A 20,938-nucleotide genomic window follows, 5' to 3' on the forward strand; every position below is an offset into this window, starting at 1 on the left:
ACACACTTCTGAAATAGCCAATTTGCTCAATTTAGCTTTGACTATGTGTTATTATTTTCATTTCCAGTTCACATGTAAGTGTGATTTTAACAAGAATAGCAAAAATATAGTCAAACCTCGGTTTTCGACCACAATCCGTTCCAGAAGGCGGTTCGAGAAGCGAATCGGTTGAATTCCGAAACTATTTTTCACATTACAAATAATAGAAAACATTTTAGTCCGTTCCAAGACAAAAAAAACAACGCCTTCTTTTAAAGTATTTTTTCATTTGCGCATTTTTGTCCGATCGCGCAACTGCAGCGCACCGCCGAACGCGCAACCGTAGCGCGTCGCCCACCGCGCAACTGCACTGCGCTGGTCGCATTATTGTGACAGAGCCGTTGCTGAAATTTTGAAAATATTTTTAAAGTCCTGATGTACTTTCCAGATTTTAAGTGGACCTAAGTGCGCAGGGAGCTTAATTTGGTGCGATCGCGCAACCGCAGCGCGTTGGGCGCTCAGTGTCGCATTGCTTTAAGAGCGTCTTTGTGTTTTAGGATGGCTTTACTGCTCCCACTTGCTTTCTTTGGAGGCATGATTAGGGGTTAATACAATCCTCAAAGTAACGAAAATACAATAACTACGGAGTCAGTCGGCATCCGGGCCGCGCAGTCGGGTTTTCTCGGGTCCTCCCGGCTCATCTCGCGAGGTTCGACCTCCGAATTTTGTTCAACAACCGAAGCCAACAAATCTCGAATTTTTTGTTCAAATTCCGATTTGTTCGAGAACCGGGACGTTCGGAAACCGAGGTTTGACTGTAAAATAAATAGATGCAGGTCACTGACAAGTGCCACTATTTGAGCCCGCGGGCACCGTGTTGGTGACCTCTGCTCTAGAGCAATCCAGAACTGTGAGCAACTTGAAACGTGTACATCGTCTACCCTGTGCGTGAGCAACCAGCAGAGGGAGCCTGAGGGTCCAAGCAGAGGCTAAAAGCTTTAGCGGGCTTTGTGAGAAAAGTAGAGGAGAGTGGGGATGAAAGTGATGCCGAGGGCTTGCTCCGGTGCTAAGCTGTGGCACATCTGGGCACAAGTAAGCTTAAGCTCCGCCCTCCCCACCCCTCATGAGAGGGTTACGAGTGAACATCAGTCAGTGCACATGACAGGAAGGGTTGACATGGAATTTGTCTCACGGGGCCAGAAGATGCCGCGGCCGAGTCGTATACCATGGAACCTGTGTGCTTCGGAGAAGCGTAGAGGTAAAGAAATGTGTGTATGTGATTGATTGATTGATTGATTGATTGATTGATTGATTGATTGATTGATTGATTGATTGATTGATTGATTGATTGATTGATTGATTGATTGATTGATTGATTGACAGCCACTCATTCATTACACCTGCATGGAAAAATTTTAGTATACAGCAGCCAACGGGATTAGGAAAAAAAAAACGTTTAACATAATGCAAACATGACAACTATCCCTCCATTTGCAAAGTAACTGTAATCAGATTACTCTACTGAGAGATGTAACGCGTCAATCGTTACCTTATAACGTTATTTGGCATCACTGCATGTGCGTACGTGCCTGTGCTGTGTGGAGTGTCTGTTTTCACGAGGTTGTCTGTTTTTCGTGGCCTTGCGTTCAGATATTCATGCACGATCACGTACGCTGCTGCAAATTAACCTTGTGATCTCCTATATGTGGACCTCAGACGTGTGTGTCTGAGTGTTCGTGTGTGTGTGTGGCGTAGATGAGACTTCATTTGTGACTGAGATAGCACACTTGCATGTGGTTGTGATGTTTTCTTTTATCATTAAAGCTCGTGCTGCTTCATTGTACACTGCAAAATGTATATGACGGTATATTGAATAGAGAGCAGGGACTTTAATACAAAAGTGAGTCTGGTTTCAAAATCCTGATATTGCTGTCACCGTTATCTTTGTTTTTTTTTTTTTCATAAACAATGATGTTGACTACGTGGTCGTTTCAAGTGATATTTCCCCTGACAAAACCAACAAAAAAAACTCCAACAAAAAAAGTCAGAAAGTTTGACTATTGAAATATTGAAATTTCTCGATGACTGTTTTTAATCAATTTGTTTTGCTGCACTACTTTGTACAGCCAATTTATTTTTCACGGTTTTGTTTTCAAAGAGTGAACTTGTAAGTATACAAAGTGTAAGCAAAATAACGTCAAAAGCTTAGACTGACTTTTTTTTATCACGGGAGAAATCAATAGCATTTGAAAGCAACAAAAGGAGACGTCAATTAAAATGTTGTTAGTCATCTTCCTTCCTTGGTCACTGGGTTAGTTTTGCATCCACATAAATGGCAAGCAGTCTGTATGTCAAATTAATCTCTTGCATTCAACTGTTTGGCTTTTCAATAAGAAAAATATATTCTGTCTTGCAGAGGTGCTCATTCAGAATGTTTATGAAGGCGAAATGCACCGAGCTCATTTATAAAAGCTGCCGAGCGTCCCCAGCTGCCTCAGAGGTGCTTCTGGAAGTTACGTTGCCTCTGGGTTGAAACCAGAAGTTCAAAAATGTAATTATTGTTTAAAAATGTCATCGCTAACAGCCAGGAAATATGCAAGTCATACTGATAAGGGAATGGACTTTTGGACAGGTTGTCATGATCGACATGCATACCAAATTTCTTTTTTGCTGGCTTCATGGGCTGAATTTCCGCTTTTTATTGGGTGCCGCCAAATTTTATGAACTTGGTAGAGCTTTCATAAGGGAGATTTATTCAGTCTAAAAATAATAGTGCAGATGCAATTTCAGGAGCTTTGCTCCACCTGCCTAATACAAGTACTAGAGCGTGATATTCTGGCATACAGAAGCTGACCTTGAGGTATGGTCACAATCAGGATTCACAGGCAGATCGATTGTAAAGGCCGGTTATACCGACATGGAATTTCTCAGCGAAGTGACGAAGCAATTTCTACTGTTATTACAAAAAAAGTAAAAAAAATCATCTTTGCCGTCCTCTCCACCTGTGCTTTATTTTCTTTGCTGGTTGCTGGTCTCTTCTGCCGATGGCGGATCGAAATGATGTTGATCGGAAGGATGCGGTGGGGGCGTTTGTTGGTGGGGCCATTGGAGACGGCGTGACAGTGCCAGGGTGGAGAGCATCTATCAGCAGCAGGAGTTAGAGCAGTGGGGATTGAAGGGGAATCTTAATAGTCACCAAGAAAAGAAGAGCAAATCCCAAAGAGGGGGGACACGCTAGATGAGCTGAGGGATTTGGGGGTTTTAATCCAAGGAGAAGTGCTGATTGATGGAGGATGAAGCTGAGGAAGGAAGAAGGCTGGGGAGGGAATGCACCGACATCCACTCACTACTTCTTCAGCTAATGAGATGACATCAATCACTCAGTGGAGCACTAAAGTCAGTGGGCTGTTATGCATGTGATGGGGGGGTTGAAGATTTTTGGAGGGTGTCCATCTCCTGTTTGTAGTCCCAGTGTGACATTGCTCCTGTGACAACTAACTGGCATTGTTACTATGAATGCAGGCTGAAGATGAATAATGGCGGCTGTTATCAACACACTGTGATCAGCGCTGGAAATGATGAGCAGTTTTGGATCGTGCCGTCGCTACAAATGAGTTTTGTTTTGTGAAGCGTCATTACACATTTATTTCCGTGTTTTGAATAGGCTTGGAGAAAACATGGATAATGCGTTTTTGTGGGCGAGCACGGTGGTATCGTCGTTAGCGTGGCTGCTTCACAGTCGAGAGGTTCTGGGTTCCAGTCTTAACTTCTTTGCACATAAAAAAAATCATGCAGGGTAGGCTCATTGAAGGCTCTGAATTTTTGACCATCCATCCATCCATCCATCCATCCATCCATCCATCCATCCATCCATCCATCCATCCATCCATCCATCCATCCATCCACCCATCCACCCATCCACCCATCCACCCATCCACCCATCCATCCATCCATCCATCCATCCATCCATCCATCCATCCATCCATCCATCCATCCATGTGAGATCATAACGAGGCAGATGTGCGACCTACTTTGAGCCCCTAAATAATAGCGATAATTTCTTCCCACAGCTGAACATTTTGAAACTGATATTTTTTTTCATCAAATAAACAGCAACACGGAAAATACACCAAGGCTTTAACAACAGCTGCAGTATTTGTAAAATGCATGAAGACGAGTAGCGGCAGCAGCAACCTGGCGTGTTTATGGAGTGTATAAAACCCCGCTCGCTAATTTACAATTCCTCACATAGGCTCGGAAGACATTACGGCCCATGCTATATTGCAAAGTGCTTCTCCGCTACGCTCGAAGTCATTGGTCCTGAAGAGGAATAAGTGATGATCTCCACCCCCTGCTGAGACATTGCAGAGTAAAACGCTGAGTCAGCGGGACAGTATGACCTTCAAGATTTAACACTTATTGTTGCGCTGGCTGCGAACGCAAGTCATCACGTAGCCGACAAGGTCATCGCCGCCGGTTTATTTGTGGTAACACATTTTCTCAAGTGACATCCAAGCGACAATCTGTACTATGGACACTTCATCTTGAAGAAGAATAGAGTACTTAGATGCAATTCTTCCAATTTTTTTTTTTTTTTGGGGGGGGCATACTTTTGCAGCGTCAGCACAGTGTATTCTAGTGGTTGGCTAAGGCGGGAGAGTTGCGATTCAAATTTCAGCTCGGGCCTAGAATTACATTTTTTTTTTTTCCAACAAACGCCTTTCCAAAAAAAAGAAATCCAGAAACACCAAATTTGTTTTGTGGCATTCAAAGCCTTAACTCATCCTCCATTTTCTTTCAGTGGGTCACTTAGTACGATTTATTATTGCACCAAAAGTAGGCCAAAGTTGCCTATCCCGTTCAATATAAAGTAGTTTTAACAGAATTACAGGCTCTTTGATTTGAGCCGTCAAGGAACATGTTGCCTCATATCTTTATATTAAAAAACATTGACTATTCACTTTGAATAGTGTGCAGGTTCCACCGTCCTTTCTATCTGTCATCTCATCTCGAGTTGCTAAAAAGGTAGTTTTAGTTCTATTATTGATAGAATGGTGTACGGCTAGCAGAGCATAAAAAGCGGCAGAGGAAGAATAGTCCAATGGAAGTGTAAAATGTGTCTTGATGAGTTTTATTTGTTGGAGCCCTTCAATCTTTTATTATGCTAGCTATTCCCTTTAACTCTTTGCACACGCTTGATCTCGCCGTGATACGGAACAATGCAGGACAAGGTCAACTTTGGCACAATCAATTGCAAGACTGAATGATTTAGCCCATGGTCTTTTTCTTTTTAATATATTTTTTTAATTTATTTTTTTATTTATCTATTTATTTTTACCAATGGCAGCTTTTGGCACAAAAAGGTGCGGGAGATTTTTCTGCTCGAGTCATTTCAGAGACAGCTTTCCTTGCTTAATCCTCCCCCCCCCCCCCCCCCCCCCACACACACACACTCACACACTTTTTTTTTTTTTTTTTTTTTAAAGCCAACCTCATCTAGCTGTGGTCCAGTAAGGCTCATATGGGTTCCTGCCAGGACGTCCAGTACCAGCTGTGACCCGCAGTATTAAGCAGATGAGCTGTAATGCGTGTGGATGTGTGCGCACACACATACTTTTGCTCGTGTTTGGCCTGACATTAAAAACTGTTGGGCAAACACAATCTGCACTTGCTCTTTTGACATCATTTTAATGTTTATGGAAATAAAGCAATGATAGTAAAATAACACTAAAATACTTGTGTGTGTTTTTCTACCCCTCAATAATTAAAAACAGTTACCAGGTCTCATAATATGTTGATGTTCCTGCATAAAAAAAAAGGTCAAGAACCACAAAAAAGACTATTTGTGCCTCAGTCTCAAGCAAGCAGAGTAGTTTTGTGACACAAACAACTTGCGTAAAAGGGAAGAAACTTCCCAAGGACTTGAATTCAATGAGGCATGCAAATCCACGCTACACTAATGAACAACTAAAAGGACTTTCAGCATCTTTCTCCTACACCGTGGAGGGTTTCAAATCGTTACTTCCGAGCGGGTCGCATCATCTCCCTCATCTTCTTCCCTCGGGTGTCTCCACGGGGGAGTCAATGGTGGGAGGGGGGTCTCACGTGGCCCTTGAGCAGCCCTGCAGAATCTGATTGATCGCAAGGACATGTTGATACGCTCGTATAGATAAAAAGTTGTTCAGCTGAGAGCTAGTATAAATGTCTGTGCTGCTTTGATTTAGGTGTCTTGTTTGTCTGCTGGAAAGAGAAATATGACGTGCGGCTTCACTTTCCGTGTGTCCCCTGGGGGACATAAGAAAGTCACTTGGTCTGGGTGTTATAAAAGTCTTCTGCAAGTTTGAGGTTATTTCACGGCTGTGGAGAAAATGTTGTTTGACCATTTTACTAACGCTTTTTGGTTGAGTCTGTCTCTTTGTTGTTCATAAAGGAGATTTACTGTCTGAGTGGGCGGGATGTTTTTATGTTGCCCAAACCTTATAAAAAACATTTGGCGTGAATTTTTTTTTTTTTTTTTTTTTAATCATTTATTTAATAATTTTTAATAAATTCATTCTACATTCTGAAATTGAAAAATTGGTTCCACATACAGAACCATGTTTTTATTTGGGTTCTGCTTTTCTCTGATTGTTGGGATTTTCCTTTAAAATTTGACGTCAATTTCCAGCTCATTGCCGCATTGATTTTCCTCCTTTGCAGATCCAGCCGTGCATCACAGGCAGAAGACGATGGTGACTGACATGTGCTACCCGGCAGAGATTTCCAGCCTGATGGACTTCGGCTCTCCCGACTGCTCGCTGGGCAAAGGTACACGCTTGCCTCCGGTATAGAACGAGTGAGCCAGAGAGGCGTTGCCTTGGTGACCATGTGTGCGGGGATTTATCAGAGTAGTTAAAAGAGACAGGAGGGAGGTTAAATCAGGGAGCAAAGGTGTGTGCTGACCACCTTTACACAACACTGCAGGCTTAGGATGTTGTGAGAAAAATCTTTGCAGTTTGAAAAAAGGTAATTGCGCTGGAGTTGCATCATTGAAGCTGCTTATTCTTTTCATATTCATAATGATTTTTTTTTGCACCAAAGGCTGTGTGATAATTACATTGACAAGCCTGTTATTACACTATGTATGCTCTCCAAGGAGAAAGCATCTTGAAGAGCTATTGAGCACGTATCCATAAAGCTTTTGTGTTCATTTCTTTTTACACCTCGTGATTCTGCTATTAGGCTCCGTCGTTCTGGATACAACAGTACAGCTACACTAACATATGTTTTATAATACTAAAGTATATACCGTAATTTTCGGACTACAAGTCGCGTTTTTTTTTCATAGTTTGGGTGGGGGGGGGGGCGACTTATAATGAGGAGCAACTTACGTGAATTTTTTCAAAAATTTTCAAAAAATAAAAAGTGAAACCGCGATAAACGAACCGCGATGTAGCAAGGGATTACTGTAATTTGAATTTCAAGTGACGTCAGCAGCGCGACGTCAGCAGCGCGACGTCAGCAGCGCGACGTCAGCAGCGCGGCATGGCGCAGCGATTGTTTACAAAAAGGACAAAGATTGATCACGGGATGACGAAGATGACGAAGGGCAGGGTACTACCGGCATCATTAGCGGCTTTGTTTGTAAGTGACACAAAGGACGAAGAGTTTGAAGGATTTAAGGATTTGGAGTGACACAGAAGGTTTGAAAAACTATTATAGCTTTTACGCACGCCCGGTCCTACTCTACGGAGCTCTTTCACCTCCGTGGACAGAAGTCGGGGGCCGGCGCTCGGCCGGGTGGCTGTCCGGGGACGGTGGATGGGGCTCGGTCATGGCTTTTACGCACGCCCGGTCCTATTCTATGGATCTCTCTTCCACCTCCGTGGCTGGAAGTCCACGCCGCCACACGCCTGGAAGTTTGTTTTGTTAAATAGAGCCGTTTACCAAACCCACGTCTTTCCTTGTACTTTGTTAACGCTACAATATAGTTATATACTAGATCTGTGGAATAGCGACGAGGCTCACGTCAGGGCGCACGCATGTTTTTGACAAAGGACGAGGAATTTGATCGATGGATTTAATGGTTTAGAGTGCACAGATGGTTTGATATTATTGCTTATATAATAGTTATTTGATATCTAATTTATATATCGTTATATGGGCCTGTGGAATATTTTGAAGTGCAAGCGCCGTCAGCGGCGCGCACCCATTGTTGACATAGGACGATCGATGGATTTAATGAATTGGAGTGACACAGATGGTTTTATACACGTGTTATTTATGTAATAGTTTTTTTTAATAACTCCGAATGTTACGTCAGGCCCGTTCTCAGCTCTTCATTTGTGTTTATGTCACGTTAGCATACCTATCGTTTAGCCTGCTGTTGCTCGTTCATGTCTGTTCTTGGTGTTGGATTTTGTCGAATAAATTTCCCCCCAAAATGCGACTTATACTCCGGAGCGACTTATATGTGTGTTTTTTCACGTTATTGTGCATTTTATGGCTAATGCGACCTATATTCCGGAGCAACTTTTAGTCTGAAAATTACGGTACCATATTTAGCTGTAACTTTATACATAGTATATATTTGGATATATTTTCCTCTGCAATTCTAGTGAGAATAAGCAGCTCAGAAAATAGATGGATGGGTATTGTGATTGAAATCTACTTTTAGAAAATTACAAGAATGTTGTCGTTTGTTAGGATGAGGCATGTATATAATTTTGAATTGTAAATAAAAAATTGTAATATAATGATTTATTTTGTAATCGATCTATTGTGGCCATAGGAAGCCTACATGATCTAGTTGAGTGCTTTACTAAGTTGATGGACCAGCCAGGACACTTTTCGTGTGGTGTTAGCACTGGCCTTAGTGCTAATGGCACTGTTGGGACCTGATCGCCATATTGTTGTTGTTGTTTTTTAACAAACCAACAATATGGAATCGTGTGACTCAAACAGAGCAGCTTCAAATTAATTTAAATGCTACACTTCCTGGCAATACAGCGATTAGCATCCTCCGTCGTTGCCATGGCAACCCTGCATTACCTTACGTCATGGTGAAGCATCCTTTAATCCATTATATCCATTTTCCACACCGTTTACTGCCCTTCATTTGCTTTTGCCATTTTTTTTCACGTCTCTCCAGTTCCATTTCTCAGCTACACGGGACGCTTGAGAGCTGAAAGAAATCAGATTGCCCCCCCCATCAAAAGTCAGGCTTGTGTTCTGCGTGATTATAGCAAATATTTCAGTTTGTCTCTTCTGTGGCTCTCTCGCTATAATCTCTATTAAAAATGCAGACTGACAGTTAAAGGACGAGGTCTTTTTTGACGACTTCTGCAGGCTTTTAAAAGCGAGCGGTAGCCAATGAATGTCACGCCGGTGCAAGGTGTTAAGTTCAAGTGGAGAAAAGGCAGCGAGAAAATGGAAATGTTGCAGCTGAAGAAGTGTCAGAATGAAAGCAATGAGTGCAGATGAGATCGAGTGCTGGAAGGGGATGTTCACTTCTTCTCATTTTGACAAGTGTAGCTATTAAGACAAAAAGAAGTTCTGTCTGCTTTTAATGGATTTGGATGGAGTTATTGCAGCAATTTTTACTGTGTATTAAAAAGCCCTATGGGGACTTATTATTGAAAATTGACTTTTTAAAGGCCTGTAATAGTTGGATCTCTGCACTGCATGCCCACCCATTAGACAAAAAATTTGTTGGTGGCATGTTGATTCACCACACAATATGTAGTGCTGCCTCGAGTGAAAAAAAATCCCCAAAAAGTTGTCAGATTTAAAATGTGATGCCATAGTCCACATTTTAATTGTAATTGATGGCCCCGTACCACTGCCTGGGGACTGGTGGACAAGTTGTTCAACCCCTAGGACAATAAAATAAGTTGTTTTGACAGGAAATTGCTGCCTCTGTGATAGAAATGTGACACGCATGTTTTCTTAGTGTGAAAGGTTCCTTTGTTCCATCCGTTCCATGCCGTTTTAGCTGTCGGCCATCAGATGGCATTAGTGTGCCTCTGACTCACCTGGCTTGTTGTCACCTGAGTCTTCAGGCGCAGTTTCAGCTACCCCGCCTCCTCCTTCTTCTTCTTGCAGGAGGGGGGAGGACAACTTTCTGGGTGTGTCCCTCCAAACACGCGTAGAACGAGAAAGACGCTCTCAAGGGAGCACTTCCTGTTCTGGGGCGGGGCCTGGGCAGTCGAGCACTCTCACACAGGTGGCATATGTTGTGTATGTAGAGCGTGTTGTCACTGTGCGTGTGTGTGTTTGCTGTTTGCTCCCACTTGCTATGAGAGCTCACAACGACGGGCCTGACAGTGGAGCCGAGCCGAACCAAGGCCGACAAGGCCATGAGGTCTGACAGGGAGGAGGGCAAGGCCGGTGAGTGACCCACAAGCACACGTCCGGGATTTTTAGTGCGTATGCGTGCATTTGTGTGTGTGTGTGTGTGTGTGTGTGTGTATGTGTGTGTGTGTGTGTGTGTGTGTGTGTGTGTGTGTGTGTGTGTGTGTGTGTGTGTGTGTGTGTGTGTGTGTGTGTGTGCGCCGAGACTGGAGTAGCTTCAAGTTCACAGTGTCATTGTGAGAATACTGCAGTCTCAGTAGTGGTCAGTAGTGAGGTGGTACTACTACTTTGGTTTTCCAGAAAATGATCATGTATGGATGATGTCACTGTGATGATGTCATTGAAACACGTATGACCTTAAGAATAACATGTTCGTAATAATTCTAAATTAACAACTAGCATAAAATATACCCATACCTCACCCTGTTCCTCGAGGGCCGGTGTCCTGCATGTTTTATGTCTCCCTGCAACAACATCCCCTGATTCAAATGATCAGATTATCAGCAAGGTCTGCAGAAGCTGGATAGCGATCCCGGCTTTTCATCATCACGAGAAGGCGAGTATCATAGATTGGTTTGGGCCAGGAGAGATCTGCACCACCTTGTTGTCATCATGCGCCGACCTAGATAGTACCTATGGACGACGTGCTTATCTGTTAATCTGTCGCAATAGAATGTAAGCATCGTACGCACGAACGTGGCGGTATGTGGACATGTTGATATGAGCAGGCATAAGCACGCTCGCATAGTTTATGTTGGATCACGTGGGATTTAAACTTTAATAGACAACGTAACAGATATATAATAGTATATACGTACTATGTATACAGTAAGCCCTCACTACATCATGGTTTGTTTATATTAAATTATTGTTATTTTTAAAAATTGTGTTTATTTGTTAGAATGTACGTACATTGTGTACAAAAAGTCGATATTCCATTTGTGTTTTTGTGGCCTTGTTGTTGTAGTGACAACCTCAAATTCCAGATGAATATCAGTAGTACAGATTGTACAGAAAGAAAAGCAAAGAAGAAAAAAAGAAAAGAAGCAGATTGTATCATTACACTCAGTGTGCCTGTGAAAGTGATGCCGGTGGCGGCTCCAAATATACATGACTACATCATTGTTTAATTTGCACTTTTTTTTAAATATTTGTATTATATTTAGTCTCTGTGATATGACTGAAGGACTAGTTTTCTGCATAGTAATGAAATGGCATGAACTGCCATGTTGAAATCCTCTCATTCAAATTACATAGCAATAACCTTGATGCCCCTTCCTGATCACTGTGCTCATTATTCTGTTTGGACCACTCTCTAGTTAATATTTAAAGCCATGTATTGTATACTATGCGGCTTTTATCAGTCTCCGCCGTGTTTATCTCTCTCATAGTTTTATTAATTCTCTGAACGCATAATAATCCTCTACTGCCAGTATTAAAAAGAGACTTCACTTCAAACACATGAAAAACACGTTGTGAACACGTCATTTGATACATGTCAAATTTTCATGTAGTAAATTAATTGTATTTTTTTTTCTGTCTCTACTGTGTTGTTTAGCTAGTCAGTTAGTTAGTTGGATTATCGGCATTTTAGTTGGTTGGTTTACTGTTGGATTACAGGCATACTAGTTGGTTGACTGTCTAGCTTGACAATTAGATTACAGAATTACTGTGCTCTACCCACGGTCTTTCCAGTATTTTGAACACGGGTGTTTTTGTATCATTCCTTCATGCGTCACCGTGTAGCATTTTGTAAAGCAGCCTGGAATCTGTGCATCATCTCCACGTCTGGCACGGTGACAGGGAACAGCGCTTTCCAGATGAAGCCTGATCAATCCCATGAGCGCAGCGGTTTAGACTTAACGATTAGCCAATCAGCTCAGAGAAGCGCGACGGATTCCTCTGCCAAACTTTGCTGAGTACATTTGCACAACGGCTTCAGATATGGCCATTGGAAAGAAACCATATGTCCTTACATATAAACACTTTGTGGCAATCGCTAGCCACATTTTCGAATATGTTCAAACGTACTCGACGGGCTGTGCCAAGCAAACTTTTCTGAGTTATTCCAGTTCACGCAGGCTCCAATCATCCAAGACTCATCTTTTACCTGGGTGATTCATTTAATCAAGAGTCTATGAGTCTGATCTTGACACTGTAATTAGATGGAGGGCAAAGCTCACTGGACCAGTCATCCTTTTATAATGGAGCACAGAAATAGCCAGCTGCACACACCAGTGCACTCATAAGGTAATGCTGGGGACACCGTGCACACTTAGTGATTCTTAGCAGCCACCAGTTTTTGAATTTCAGACATGATGAGGACAAAAATGGGCAAGTGCATCTTAACTGCTCTTATAGTGTGTTGTGCACTCATGATGGTCAACACGACGTATAACGCACACAAATTATTGCCACAGATGACTTTGAAGGTACCAAGATTGACCTAGAATAATCTGTGTGAGACTGGCTAGAAAATAGCCTATAGGCTAGCTGTCAGCTTATTTGGTACTTACATTTCGTATTTATGGTGGCAAATAACAAATAATGCTCCTCATTGGCAAAATCGCAAAGTAAAAGCTTCAGGTGGCTTTCTAATCGACAATCGTTTTGTTTCACGTCTCAATCGGAGACCCTGAGGCTCGGCCTAACTTATTCTACTATTGACATATGTTTTTGTCGTTATAAATATTAAACAGGTTCAACATACACCATTGTCCAGGCTGATAAATCACACCGCAGCATAATTGCGCTGGTTAATTGTTTTAGAAACATCTAATAATTGGCCTTTGCGGACTTGGTAAAAATGATTCTGCCCATTTATTACTATACTCATAGTTTAAAGTGGGATAGTTTTCCGAGCAGATCCAAGAGAAACAAAATCACTCTTAGCACAGCCCACAGCAAATGCTAATCACTCAGGATGATTTATGATCAGAAAGGGTGAAAAGGGTTAAATTCATTCCAATTATGGATATCTGTTCATCCCACTTTATGTAACACTTTCTCAGAGGAGGGAAAAAGAAGAGTCTGTTGCTGTGCTCCATCCTTGTGACGAGTCCTCTTATCAACGCAATTTCAAGACTTTTCCCCGTTTGTTTGACGAAACGTCTGCTCTTATCAGCTAATTGCTGCTTTAGTGCTTTTCAGCAGTCTACACCCGAGCAGAACATTTGGTTTATTATTGCTTGTTGCGGTTAGGAGTCGACTCTGCGTCCATATGTTGGCGGATTATGATTAGTTATTTTTAACCGTGCTATAATTTATAAGAAAAGTGTGCAATGGATTGATGTTCGCGCGGGAAGTCTAGCTGTGAAAAAAAATCTCCCTCAGGTTGTCTTTCCGGATCTGACAAAAGAAGACTAATCCCAGCAATTATAACTGCTTTGACTATTAATTCTCTGCAATATTGTAATTCGTTGTTCCCCTGATGCCTTGCGTACTTGTATAGACAGACGGCTCAGTTGTTTTTATTTTTCTTTGCAAAGGAATGGAAACTGTTATCGCTCTCGTTGCTTTGAAAGCTTGCACGTTTAATTCAGGCAGGCTGAAGCCATTAAACCGTCAAAGAGTAGGTGTTTAACGTTGAGTGGATAAAATGAAAAGGAATAAAATGAAATAATTACACACAAACAATGGAATATAAAATACAATAATCACACAGGGCATCTTGCAATAACTTGTATCTGCTCCCATATGATAGTAGATTAAAAATAGAAATTTGAAAAAAATCACAAATATTACACATACAGTTGGGCCATGAGAATATTTTTTTTTCTCTACGCTTTGACGTGTATATAAATAATGAATCTTTTCTAAGCACAATCATTAGATGTAAGCCTATTATAACATTTATTTTAGTGATGACATCGAAGTAGGAAAATGTACATTTTCGCACATCACCATCAATTTGATTAAGTGCTTCAAGACTTCACCGGGAATAAAAATAATACCCCCAAGCTTTTCTTGAAGCCAATCACTTTGCCACTTGCTCTCCTTTAAGAGTGTGTGTATTTGTGTGATCTTATCACAAGGCAAAGCAGCGAAGAGCTGCTCCCGGCCAGTTTGATGGACACTTTAATAAGAAGCAAGGCTGAGAGGTTAATTGAACGGGCGGGCTAACGAGTAAAGGGAGGCAGAGCGACCTGGTGTTCTGCGGTAGGAGGATCTGCATGGCCTGACGGAGGATCAGAGGCATGTGAGCTAACTTGATAAGAGTGTGTTCAAAAGGCTTTGCTCCGTTTCTACTGCTCTTGAACAAAGAGGCTGCAGTGAATAAAATGACTCTTTTCAAATCTCAGTCCAACTTGTGACATGTTGACGTCATGCGCTGTCCACTGAGCCTCATTGTAAAATCTGCCTCTAATGGATAATGTTTTTATTCACACCAGTACTGGAAGTCTAATTGATATTGTGCAGCTCCTTCTGGGGTCTGGGCCTTGGCCACCGGGGGCAGTATAGTAAAGACATAAAGTAGTTGTTCGCCGCAGTGGATAAAGCAAGATTCTGTATATATCTCTCGTTAGTTTGTTTGCTCTCATGGCCCAACTGTATGTGTAATATTTGTGATTTTTTCAAATTTCTATTGTAATCTACTATCATATGGGAGCAGATACAAGTTATTGCAAGATGCCCTGTGTGATTATTGTATTTTATATTCCATTGTTTGTGTGTAATTATTTCATTTTATTCCTTTTCATTTTATCCACTCAACCTTAAACACTGTAAAGTTGCACATGGGTATTAAAAGCAGCCTCTGGGCTCCCCTCAGCAAGTAAAGGCTATCCTGTAGGTAAACAAATCAGGAAGTGGATTTAGCCTTCGGGCCTACATGGGACTCCTGCATCTGCGGAGGACCTCTGTGGTCATACTGCAGGCCCCTCTAACTTGAACAAACACTGACTTCCTGCTTGCAGTTTTTTTTGTGGTCGAGTGTTCCCAAACCAACTGAGAGCTTTTACATGTCTTTTTGAGCATCTGCAGCTGCACTTGGAAAAGAGCCCACTGTATATCCTGCCATCATTCCAACTTTGTCCTCTGGCAGTCTAAATGGTTACAGGGGAACTTTGGATTTCAGGAGCAAACCAGCACAATACTGTAGTTTATTGGAATACTCTTGTCACATATAAAGTACAAATAGTTGTCAGTCTTTTTGTTTTTCTATGGCTTGTCAAACGTGCCCACCAGGTCCTGCGTCCTGTCATTCCTGTTTGTTTGACTGTTTTCCCTGAGGCCTGGCATGGTGTTATATTACTAAGGAAAGCATTCAGGGCTCTGGGATGAGCCGATCTGTCTGTCTGTCTGTCTGTCTTCATGTATCTTTCCCTCCATCCGTCTTATAAAACTCTTGAAGAGCTCATTATCCAAAAAGCATGCGACATCATGTGACAACAGGCACACGAGATTCTACATTATGTGTAACACCCCATTTTCTTTGGCCAGTCAATAAAATCATAAAAGACTTACTCACACGCAGAATCAGTTGATTCTGTACCACTTCAACTCCAAAGTTGACTCAGTCCTTTTCCGTCTTGTTTGCCCCCAGTGTTGTTGCACGAGGAGGTGGCCCAGCTTCAGGAAGAGGTACACCTACTACGGCAAATGAAGGACATGCTGGGCAAAGACCTGCAGGAGGAGTCCCAGGGAGGAGGAACCGCAGGCCTGCTCTCCACAGCCGAGCTCCACGTCCAGCTGGGTGACAAGGAGCAGGAGCTGGACCACGCCAAGGAGGCCTTACAAGGTCAGATGCCCTATTTCCAGTTGAGCTTTTTTTTTTTTTTTTTTTTTTTTTTTTTGTGCAGGGTGATCCTGATCATGAGTAACTTGCAAAAGAAAGATCGCATTATGATCAGGACACATACTGACTGAGCATCTGCTGGATATTTTTAGTTCTATTCATTTCTGTTGTGCAAGTTGATGTTGAGGACTAACATTGGTAAATAATTCAGTAATAATTAATAAAGCGGTCCAATCCCATTTATGATATGGCACAAACATTGCCCACTGTTGTAGTTATTTTAGTAAGAGGGTAGAGAGGAGATTGTTATTATTTATTTATTTTTATGAATTTTTGGGGTCGTTGTTTGACATAGCGTCCTTGCTTGGAATGCAAACTGTTGTATGATGCACCAATTATCCTGCATTGTTTTATAAGATGATGCATTATGTAACACGGCAGCTGCTACCCGTTTTTATCTGAGTTTCAATTTAATGAGGCAACTGCGTTTATCTCATTCTTGATGATGATCTGTCAGATGTGTTGTGTAACAATCACTGAACAGGTTTGGAATCCCGAGTGTGTGAAATATGAATGGGACGCGAGCGTTGACAGCTCGGAATGCTGGGCGGGTGCAAGTGTGCGACACGTGCGTTGAAGGTTGTTTCCTCGTAAGACAAGTGCAAGGGGATACAGTTCATGTCCAAATCCTTGTTTACTGAATCTTCTCAGATGTTCACATCTGATACCAACGTAGCAGCTTGTTTATAGTGCCCTCTAGTGGCTTTCAGCTAAATTTTCTGGAGGTGATTTGTGAGCAGTATCAAAAAATCATCCTAATAATGCTCACATTTGATTTCAGAGCGTTTAATTTAAAGAGTATTATCGTGCATGTAGAATGACTCATTGAATGTTGCATTACAGCCATGAAAGCCGACCGTAAACGTCTAAAAGGGGAGAAAAGCGATTTGGTGAGTCAGATGCAGCAGCTGTACACGACACTGGAGAGCCGAGAAGACCAGCTCCGAGAATTCATACGCAACTACGACCAGCATCGAAAGGTTTGCTCGACTCGAAAATTCTGCCGAATGGAATGAAACTAACAATATTTACAATATTCTGTTGATAACGTGCATTTTTTTCCTGTAGTTTTCAACTAATACTCATTTAGTTGCCTGGCTGAGGAGGAGCAGCATCACGCCATTGACGCATCAAAGTGACCATTGGCTGCGTTTGTTGTTGCAGGAGAGTGAGGATGCAGTGAGAGTGCTCGCCAAGGAGAAGGATGTGCTGGAGAGGGAGAAGTGGGACCTGAGGCGACAGACCAAAGAGGCCACGGAGCAGGCTAACCTCCTGCGCTCTCAGTTGGACATGAAGGAGAATCGGATCAAGGAGCTGGAGGCCGAGCTCACTATGGTGAGTGAACTCTGCCAAATGTCATTTTACTTGCTGCTCTTGTTTTTATAGAGATCCGATACAAGAGTTGTATCAAAAAAATTGTCTTTGAAAAAATGAAACCCAATTAAAATGAGCCAATTTTAATCGACTAACGTCAAAACAAAATAAAAACTAATGACAATGAAAAATCCAATAAAATAATAAAGTCCAAACAAAATAAAAACTAATGAAGAATCCAGCAAAATAATATAATATAAAATAATAATAATAAAAATATATTTTCCACCTTTGACCAGGCCAAGCAATCTCTAGCCACGCTGACGAAAGACGTTCCCAAGCGCCACTCGTTAGCCTCCACCACCAACGCCGGCTCCACAGAGCCCGTGGTAAACGGCAGTCAGGAGTGGGTGATGCAGGCTGACCTGCCGCTGACCGCCGCCATCCGGCAGAGCCAGCAGACCCTCTACCACGGACACAACGCCGACAGACAAGGTAGCATATCCCTCCCTCCCTCACTCGACAGACGCTTCATTAGGTATCTTTCATGTTCAAGTTCAGATGTGGGAAAAGTGGTCACACAGATACTTGTGTTAAAATAAGGGTCAACGTTCACAGACCACACTACCAAAATAACACTTTTCCATATGAAAAAAATGCCACATCTAGTTTGACAAAGTAGCGAGTGGAAAGTATTTCTATGTCTTTACGTCCCACCACTGTCAAAGATGCTTGTGTACCTAATGAAATGGCTTTTGGAGTGTGACTCGGTGTTACTAATAACGGGTGTCCTTGAGGTTTCTCAGACTAACAGTGGGATTATTTCAATTCTGGGACGACGTATGTGTGTGCGCTTGTGTGTGTTTGTCTACGTGTGTTTGTGGCATCCAACCACCGCTAGCTGTGGTCAGGATCAGTCCCTGCCACTCGCGCCAGCCGTCTGTCATCTCTGACGCCTCGGCCGCCGACGGGGACCGCTCGTCCACGCCCAGCGACATCAACTCCCCCCGTCACCGGACGCACTCCCTCTGCAATGTAAGAGCTGCCCGTAACTTGTGTGTGCATCCATGTGCGTGTGTGTGATGTGGGTGCTAGCCTGCTCTCTTGGTAGTGGTGGTGGTGGTCTTGTTTCATTCCAATTAAACCAGTTCTGAGTAAGAATGTCCTAGAAAGGCTAATTGATCATTCACATGTCACAACACATCACAGCATAAAGTATCAACAAGCCTCAAATTAGGGGTGTAAGGTATTTATTAAGGGGAGGTCTTTATCATTACAAATACGTATATTTTCATAATAGTTGTTGGTTAGCATCTGTGAATTTACCGATCCTCACTTTTTTTTTTTTTCAATATTATTTTGGGAGGGCCTTGCTTAGAAGAACAATTTGGTGAGTTAATTTTTTTGTTCAATGCAATTCGATGTCCTTCAGTTAGTATTTGTGGTGTTTTTCCTCAAAGTGAGCAGTGAATTTCTCTCAAATTGTCATTGTAGAAAATAAAGGCCTCACCCTCAATAAACACTACATTGGGGAAACTGACACCCTTGGAAAAGTATGATTAATAAAATAGCCTTTATTGCAGTAGATTTTATTACTAATATTTTCTATACTTGTAAATTTAAATTCCTCCCTTCACTTCAACACATTAGAAATAAATTAAAATACCATACATAGGATCTCTCTTATTTTTCCATCCTTGTTTCTTCACTCTAAGGTAATGCATATATAGTATTCTTCTACTAACTGAGGCACTCTCTGTGTGCGCTTTAGTCCATGGAGGACCTGGAGGAGCAGAAGCGTAAGAAGAAAAAGGAGAAGATGACGTTGGGCTCCTTGTCACGCGTCTTCGCCCGAGGGAAACAGCGCAAGTCCCTGGACCCGGGGCTTTTTGATGGTACAGCCACGCCTGACTATTACATAGAGGAGGATGCTGACTGGTGATATTGCGTGTGTGCGCTTGCCTGTGTGTCGGTGTGTGTGCGTGTGTATGAGATGAGTGTATTTCGGGGTAGGTATCCAATTTTAAAAACAAAAAATGCCTAAAAGAGACTGCTATCCCACCAAATGTATAGTATATTGTATGCTTAAGATTGTATGTATGTAAAAAATATATATATTTATAGATGTACATGTATGCATATGTATATATGTGTACTTGCATATAAATATATACGTACATGGGGTTATTATCATGTGTATTTGTAGAAATTATGTATTATCTCGTCTTGATGTTCTATTTTTTTGTTTGTTTGTTTGTTCTTTTTTTCAACTGGAGACTTGAAGGACTGCTGTTTATGTGTAAATAGAGCAAATCTGTGTTTTTACCGATTTTTCAATTTTCATTTGATCACGCTTGACAAAGCAGCTTTATATCCAACAAAGGCCATTTGGGAGGATGGGCGGAAACAGGCATATGCTTCACTTGGATGCCCCAAACTTGTTATTTATGCACTTGTGTGTTGTCATATCATATCACAAAGGGGCAGATGGAATTGATAAATTACTGACCATAACTCTCATCCTTGGAAAAATGCTGTATTTTCTCAAATATCATAAGAAACAGTTATAGTTCATGATACTGGTAAATGATCATATTGTTCTGGTATAATAACAGTTAATAAAAATATACGATTTTAGTGTAGGCTTTTCATAAAGATCAATATTTATTTATAGTGGTAGGAAAATATCAAAAACTACATTTTAATAAATACTATTTAATTTGTTTAAATAAAGACCTCTGCTCAGATAAACAGTGATTAATAATTGTATCTGACCACCACTGAATCTAAGCAAAATGAACATCAATATTATTTCATAACTGTTATTGTATTATTACATGCAACTCATATTTGAAATGCTAAAATATATTTCGTATTTTTCCCCTCCATTTTCATTCATTCATTCATTCATTCATTGCTATACATCATTCATAACAGTTGTTTGTTTTGCTCATGTTGCTTTGCTATCCAGTTTGTAAAACTCTCCTAATATGTCTCTGTTTAATACTTTGTAATTTAGGCAACGTGGAATAAAAGATGAAATCTATGGAAGTATTTTATTTAAAAAATAAAAGAAGTATTTATCTGCTGCAGATAAAGAGGAAGTTTGGGACATGAAATCTTATTTTCTAAAATAAAACCACAACATGTTCCATGGAGTAAGTGTTTTTTTTTCCAATGTATTGTTTAACTTTCGCCATTTCAAACCACTCTCACGGTAGATATGGTGGGTATAAAAAAAATCTACACGCCCCTGTTCCATTGGCAGGTATTTAGGATATTAGGTACAAGTATAATTAAAACAATTTTTAAAAAGCCATACTATACTACCGTATCGTCGTAGACAATGTAGCCCCATCTAGTGGTCGTGGTCAAGAATTACAACAATTAAAACCAGGAGGTGAGATCCTGTCTCATTTACATGAACATGAGGTACGCTTGAGCCAAAAAAGCTATCTAGTATTCATAGTTGTCTTTTTTAATTCTCATATTTTTCTTTTATAGGGAAGTCGTTGA

General features: G+C 41.4%; 1 protein-coding gene across 4 annotated transcripts in view; it reads left to right on the top strand.

Annotated features, from left to right (window-relative positions):
* kaznb (kazrin, periplakin interacting protein b) overlaps nt 1–20,580 on the top strand; it is a 54,657-nt gene extending 34,077 nt beyond the window's left edge. The window contains exons 1-8 of one of the 4 annotated variants that reach the window (XM_049734561.2): nt 1,116–1,237; nt 6,679–6,786; nt 15,857–16,051; nt 16,952–17,088; nt 17,273–17,443; nt 17,722–17,917; nt 18,324–18,457; nt 19,194–20,580. In XM_049734561.2, the coding sequence (XP_049590518.1) occupies nt 1,138–1,237; nt 6,679–6,786; nt 15,857–16,051; nt 16,952–17,088; nt 17,273–17,443; nt 17,722–17,917; nt 18,324–18,457; nt 19,194–19,364 (1,212 nt within the window). In that variant the 5' untranslated portion in view covers nt 1,116–1,137 and the 3' untranslated portion in view covers nt 19,365–20,580. Of the gene's footprint in view, nt 1–1,115; nt 1,238–6,678; nt 6,787–8,865; nt 10,348–15,856; nt 16,052–16,951; nt 17,089–17,272; nt 17,444–17,721; nt 17,918–18,323; nt 18,458–19,193 lie in introns of those variants that run through there. The other 3 variants (XM_049734560.2, XM_049734563.2, XM_049734562.2) reach the window with 3 other exon arrangements.
* Nucleotides 20,581–20,938: the final 358 nt, after the last annotated feature.

This window comes from Syngnathus scovelli, chromosome 11 (assembly GCF_024217435.2).
Source record: "Syngnathus scovelli strain Florida chromosome 11, RoL_Ssco_1.2, whole genome shotgun sequence".
NCBI lineage: Eukaryota > Metazoa > Chordata > Actinopteri > Syngnathiformes > Syngnathidae > Syngnathus > Syngnathus scovelli.